Source organism: Brassica oleracea, unplaced genomic scaffold (genome assembly GCF_000695525.1).
Source record: "Brassica oleracea var. oleracea cultivar TO1000 unplaced genomic scaffold, BOL UnpScaffold00924, whole genome shotgun sequence".
NCBI classification, from domain to species: Eukaryota; Viridiplantae; Streptophyta; class Magnoliopsida; order Brassicales; family Brassicaceae; genus Brassica; species Brassica oleracea.
Window position 1 is genome coordinate 41,621 of NW_013617523.1, and position 7,464 is coordinate 49,084.

The window sequence follows — 7,464 nt, forward strand, 5'->3', positions numbered from 1 at the left end:
CGAAAAATGTGTTTAACTTTGAAGTATGAGACGTGATGAATAATGATTGATCTGTGTACCTTTCTATGTATAGTAAAAGTTTTGTGTTGACTTTTTTTCTTCAAATTCACATCTAGACTAAGTCCTAATAAGCAATCAAATATAATAACTGATAAGAGATAAGAATCAAATACAATTTCAAAGTCCGGCCAATTCTAAGACAAATAATTCCTTACTGAGTAGGATTCTAGTTTTGTAGGAGACGACTTAGCATTCTATATTGTATTAAAATAAGTTAATTTATTGATCTTACAGAAAAAAATAAGCAAGTAGTATAGAAGTAAGACAGTATAATTCCATGTACATACTTTATTGTCTAATGATTTATTTGAATTAAAACAGATCATTCCTTTGAATTCAACCTTCTTTTTTTGTAGAATTTTAAATTAAGTAAACCCATCTATTATAACGTAATAATTAAAACAATATTATACTATTATATATGTTTTCAAACAACACAATAATTAATCTAGAGTCCAAACAATATAAAATATTAGGTCTCGTCTTTTTAATAACTTTTTCTAGATTTTCTTTCAAATTATTTATTAAATCAAATAATTGACAAAAACATTCAAATAATTTATGAAAAAATATTTTTAAATATGACTTACTTTTCAGGTTTAGATACTACGAAATAATTTCAATCGATATCAAATCAATTCAACCAATAGATTATTTTATTTATATTTTCATAAATAAAAATTACATTCATTTAAATTTAAATAAATTTTCATATTAAATTAAAAAAATGTATATAAATAAAATTCAAGAAATTAACATTAAATAAATTTTATAATTAAAAGTTTATCAAAATATATCTAAATAATATCTAAGACATATGCTACATAGATTTAATTAAAAATCATAACGAAAAAATTTAAATAACTAAAAATTAAATTAAATAATAACTTATACATATATTATTATCTGAAGATACATTAAAAATGACTACGTTGTACAATAAATATAATAACTAAAATAGTTATGAAAATGTTGAAGATATATATTATCTACGTAGATTTAAACAACAGATTAAACTGATTATAATATGAACCAAATTATTAGCAAGATAAATTACATAAAATATTTATAATAATTTTATTTAAGTCACACATAATAAATATTATGCAACTAAAATATTTCTTAACACTAAACAATATTCAATTATTTAAAAATATTCAGTTAATTTTCAAATTTGTTTAATCAATTTAAAATAAAATATGCATTGTCGCACGGTAAATGGGAGAGAGGCCTGCGAAGACTAATCAAACCAAACCAAACCAAACTTCTGTTTTTGTTTAGATTCGGATAAATATTCAGTCAATTCATATGACTTTTTGAAAATTGGTTATTGGCTCGGTAAATGGTTAATTTTTTTTCATTTAAAAAAAAATCCTGAACCATTCCAATTCATACCAAACCAAACATGTGATGTTTTAAATTTTCTTATAGAATTTGATAGTTTTACTAATAATAAACATGCATATAGAATTTTACTCACTATTCACTGTTGTTTCTGCATAAAGAAATTTTTCCAAAACTGAAGCTTTTGAAGTCATATCTAAGAGCATTAATATCACAAGAAAGATTACGTGTAGTTTTAATAGCAATTGAGAAAAGCTATTTGAAAGAATTAGATGTTGAATTTTTGATTGATGATTTTGCTTTAAAGCACGTAAATATAATGGTTTTATTTGGTTGATTGATTATGATTTATTTGTTCTCTGTATTTTAACTTAGACACAGTTATGATTTATTTGTTCTGTGTATTTTAACTTACACAATAATGGGATGTAGACGTTTTTGTATCAATTTTTATTAATATAAAGTGTAATTAAAGGCCTTTTTTGGGTGATAGCACCAATCAAATTAACGGTTGAGTCTCTTGGCCTGAATGTTGCATTTTCCTCTATATTTATAGTAAAAATAGTATTTTTTTTTTACAAAAAGAAAGAGGAAAATTTATATGTGATTCATCTATAATAGACAAATACATGGAAGAAACATTCACATTTATTTAAAAGTTATTCTGCTCTAAAGGAAAAAAAAGAATTAAAAATAGTATGTCTTTTACAAAAAGAGGAAAATACGGCATTCATCTATAATATAATAATACATTGAAGAAACATTCACATTCCCAAATTTGTTTTGTTGATGTAGCTATTTTGAAATGATGATAATATTCATTTTTAACTAAAACCACAAAACTATTTCAATATTATTTTGCCTTCTAGTTAAAAACCATACTCCCTAATCTTCAAAAAAAAAAACCATACTCCCACTATTCGGTAATACTTGACATTCTAGTGCTTTTTATATCACTATATTTGATATGTACGAAATTCCACGTAAATAATGAACCAAACCATTCTGGTTGGTATAACACGAACACATTAGGTTATATAAAAAACACGGTTTGGTTTAACTTCGGTTGGGTTAGTTTGGTTTGGTTTTTTTGTCCACTTCTAATAATGACAAAAGATGATTTTTTTTTACCTTTATACTCTCTGTTCCTGAAATTTTTTTTTTTGAAATATTCACGCATATTAAGAATATAACAAATGTTTACAATTGAAATTATTATTTATTTTAATATACATTTTTCAATAAATATCAACCAATAGTATTCAACCAATTCAAATTTTTTCAATTAATGTTTTTTAAAAGTATACAATTTTTCAACATTAACTATTAAAATTACATTAAAATTTTAGAAAATCTATCATTTTGGAACAAAAGAGTAATACTGAATAAATGATTTTAATAAGTTGAAAAGGTTAAAAAAAAAGAGTAATTGAAAAAGTTCAAATAGAGGAAATAATATCAGTTTCCTTAATCTACGTGCAAAGCTGCAGAACGCAGGGAGCATTTTTCAGTTTTCCCCGGAAAACAAGGCAATGGACGGATGTTATTCATATTTTGTGCTTTGTTTTGTTTTAAAAATTTTTTTTTTGAACACACTGTTTTGTTTTAAAATATGTTTGGGAAATAACATTATAAACTAGATCGACGTGATACTTTCTTCTGGTCAATTTTGTTTGTAGTTTCAAGAAAAACAATTTCTACAATAACAAACAAAACACACGATCGCTAGAGTTGTATTTGTATTTGGCTTTGAAGTTACATTAACAAGCAAACGATCGACGTCTAACTCTTGAATCCAATTACTATATAAGATATTCATTTTAAACACTTCAATTAGTAATTCATCTTGACTACATGCTTTTTTGTAATTGATATTGACCACATGTTAAAAAAAAGATCTTGACTGTTCAAGTTAAGTTAATCTGGATTTTGATCCAAATGACTAATTTACAGAAAATGAGTGTAGCAAAACAAAGAAAAATTGTTAAAAGAGAAATTGTTCTCAAGATTTTATATTACATAATAAATCATCTTACTTCAATATACTTTGCTCGATCCTGAAATTTAGAATCCATAAACATTTTAAGATAATTTTTAACAATTTTTGTGTTTATAAAATTTAAGATGTATGATATCCATTACGCTTGATGCCGATCTGCTTACATAAAGTCTCATTTTTATCTTGCGCTTTGCATATTTTCCACAATAAATTTGTCTGTTCCAAAGCTTCAAAGCCAACTGTCTTTCTTTCTACAGTAACTGCAAACTACATGGTCCAAAAGTTCAGTCTTCATCTGTCAGAAACTAAATTTACTCAGCTTAGTAAACAACTGATGCTCCCTTAGAGAATAATTATAGCTCAAACCGGTGGTACGGATTTTTAGAAAACTTTTTTTGTTTTTTATGTCTGAAAAAAAAAAATTATAAAGCGAACCAATCGCGGGCTGCCACATGTCGGTAGGACCTGCGAACAGTGCAAAAACCCCTCCAAATTCGGTTCTTATTTTGTGCTTTCTATCACCGATCCTTAATTTTTTGAGAGACCCATTCAAATATTTAATTATTTTTTGTTAAGGATCTCATTGTTAAAACCACCTCCATTAGACACTTTTAAAGGGGTTTTTAAAAAAAAAAACCAAAAAAATAAATGAAAAAAGAAAAAAAAACAAGAGAACCGGTGTTTAACTAAGAGGTTTTAGAATCACTAAGAGCACTATTATTGGGGTTTCTAAAAGGGGTTTCTTTCAAAAAAGCAATGTGTGGCTCCATCAAACCATAAAAACCAGTCCCCAAAGTCATGAAATAAGGACCCCTTGTGGTGGGTTTTTTGCACTGTTCGCGGGCCCCACTGACACGTGGCGACCCGCGATTGGTGCGCTTTTTAATTATTTTTTTTTTAATCAGACAAAGAAAATAAAATAAAAATAAAAAAATTTTAGAAACCCTTAAATGGGTTTTTGGGATAATGGTGCTCTAAGCACCCCATACATGTCCTCTTTGTATTGGTCGATTCCTTCATCTTCTCTCCATATACTCTTCGATCCCTTCCTCTGACCTCCACCATTCCGTCTCCAATCTTCGATTCCAATTGTCAGCACCGCCGTGAGATTAGATTTCGCTGAAATCCCCACTTCAAGTTTGGGAGGGTGAAGTTGTGACGAGTCTTGCGTCTCTCACGTCCCTCTCTTTGAGATTAGCTTTGACTCTGTAATCTCTTCTCCTCGTCTCTCTTCTCCTATTGTTCGAGCCGCCACCACTGATGTCCAATACTGTGGTACGTTTAACACTCCTCCGTCTCTTCTTTTTAGTTTTTTAACTCTTTCTTCTTGTGATGCCTGCATCTTGTAATTGATCGTTTCATAGTGTCAAAGTTTCGGTTTTTTTCTTCTTGAATTGCAGAGAAGAATGCAGAGTACGGAGTAAAAGTGAAAGAGGTTAATATAGCGCCTAATCCTATAGCTCGAGGCGAGCCAGCTACCTTTACCATCTCTGCCAACACATGTTGCTTCTTTTTTTACTTTACATTGATACCAATGAAAGATGTTTCCTTTGTGATGATGATGAATGTGTTATTTATGAACTTATGATAGAGAGAGACAATGTGATTACTGCTTTTGAGGGTTGTAGGCTCTTACTAGATTCTCAAGGAGTATGAACAATTCGTTTATGATATGTGTTTGTTCTTTTAAATAAAAGGGCGTGGGATTACGGGTGGGAAGTTGGTGATTGAAGTTACATACTTTGGATGGCACATTCACTCTGAGACTCATGACCTTTGCTCTGAGACAACTTGTTCTGTTGAAACAGGAGACTTCTTGGTTGCACACTCTCAAGTTCTTCCTGGTTACACTCCTCCTGTAAGTTTAATGATTCACTTTGTTTCTTGGTTCTTGCTGTTCAGTTTGAAGCGTTAGATGGTAGGGTTTGAATAGTTAGATGGTCAGGGTTTAAAGTGGTTGATAGATCTGTAAGCGTGGGTATTAGTGATATCTTGCATATTTACATTGTTTTATCCATTCATCCATGAGCATTTTAATCATATAGATTAGGATTTAGCCATGTCTAGGTTGCATTTTGCATTCATTGTCCTTATTAGGTGTTGGAGTGTGCCATGGAGTGATTTGAGATGTTTGGGAGCATTGTGATCCAAATGGAGGTGAAAGATGAGCATGGATGGAGCCTTTAAATAAATCTCCTGTTGCTAAGATTTTGTGGAGACACAGAAAATTGAGTTAGCTTTCTAATGGAAGTGGTTTCAAGTCATTTGGAGATGTAATGAAGGAGCTATGATCAATTTACTAGAGGCATATCCATCCTGGTCGAGCATCGCAGAGTGACCTCTCAGAGCGACCTACCGAAGTCGCCCCCAGCCAGAGCGACCAGCCAGAGCAACCAGCTCAAGTCACTCGCGTTTTGACGGGTCGAGACACAAAGAAACGCGTCGGGAGTGACCTCCTGGAGCGACTATGCTAGGTCACTCCGCGTGTTTTGCTTGAACGATTTTTATGTTATTTCAGGGGCCTTTTGGTCATTTGTTTTGATGTTTTTACACTTTCTAAACCTAAGTTAAGTACTTTTTCTAAACCTAAATTAAGTACATTTTTGTAAGATTGGAGAGATAGAATCTCTTTTCTGGAGAAGAACTAGTAAAAAACCTCTTTTGATTCAGTTTCATTGCTTTCATCTTGTGTTCTTGTTGATTTCTTATCTATTTCTCTACATGGTTAATCTGAAATCCAATATGGGTTTAAGAGGAATCATGGAGATTAGTGAGTAATCACCTTTTGAATTCATGGGTTAGGGAGATTAAGGGTGATTAGGTTAGTTCTAGGATGTTTTAGTGTAGATCATTCTTGTTCCTTGCTAGTAGAGTATTCCTAATGCATCTTCTGAGTTGGCCACTCAAAAGTTGATCAATAGGCATTTCCCACCCGAAAGGTGTTTGATGAAATGCATGAGACAACTCTCCTAGGCTTTTAGTATACTTTGCCAAAGACATTTGTTGTTAAAGATGCTAAGATAGCTAATAGACTTGTTAGTAATGATTGCTTTCATATTATTCAACCAAAGACATTTGATGTTTGAGATATGTTAGCAAATGAGCATTCATCTAGACATAGAGCTTGCTTAGAATTGTGTCTAGGCTTAAGGTTGATAGTTTGATTGATCATTTGCCATCCTTAGTTCGATACTTGATCACCCAAGGTCTAATCCCTATGCCCATGAGTTCTCTTTTCCCTTAGTCAAGAAAGTATCATTTTCTTATTGCTTTCTAGTATTAGTAGTAGTTTAAAACCCATCTAAATCATTGGTTGCACTTAGATTAAGTGAGTACTTGCATTCTCAGTGCTTTGATATCCCTCAGAACTGGTTCGACAATCACTATAATACAACATTTTTCTTAGGAGCCTTGAAAACTCCTAACATCAAAACACTATCTCTCCGACGGTGATTATCGAGCTATTTGAGTCATTTGACTCACCTTATGTTCATGCAACAAAAACAAAATGTTGATTTTTTTTTTTTCGTAATACTCTAGTTGAATCTCTAGACACATATAAGAAACTATATAAAATAAACTTGCAATTTTAACTTTTCTGTTGTGATGTTAATGAAGAAGAGAAATTTATAAACAATTCCATCGTCCTTGCCTGATGTTTGGCATTATTCATACTTCAGCTGTGATAGACTGATATCTATTTCTATGTTGGCTCTTTCTCCTGCTTCTTCTAACATCTTCCTTTTTTTGTTTGTATCTTTGGTTCATGTTTAATTCCTATTAAACATTTTTTTCTTTCAAGTAAGCCATTTAACAAGGAAAAACTGTTGGTAAAGAAGAAAATTATTTGTTGTACATTTGTACATCATATTTTTACTTACAAGAGAATTACATAATGTTACAAAGCTTTCGTATGAGAGCTTACACAAGATTCTTACTGTAAGTAAAAGTTGGTGATAGAAGATGTTTATCAAAGTTAGTTAACAAAAAAACATATGATTAGATAAAATTTATAACATTTCTATCTTCCATCATTGTTTAAAGTTTCAGTTAACTAAGAA

The 7,464-nt window shown here is 30.5% G+C and overlaps 1 protein-coding gene across 1 annotated transcript; it reads left to right on the top strand.

Annotated features, from left to right (window-relative positions):
- The first annotated feature begins 4,353 nt into the window (after positions 1–4,353).
- LOC106320439 (phosphatidylglycerol/phosphatidylinositol transfer protein-like) lies at positions 4,354–5,332 on the top strand. Its single transcript, XM_013758805.1, has 5 exons — positions 4,354–4,403; positions 4,557–4,678; positions 4,804–4,905; positions 5,101–5,261; positions 5,306–5,332. Exons 1-5 carry the CDS (start codon positions 4,354–4,356, stop codon positions 5,330–5,332), a joined length of 462 nt encoding a protein of 153 aa, XP_013614259.1.
- Positions 5,333–7,464: the final 2,132 nt, after the last annotated feature.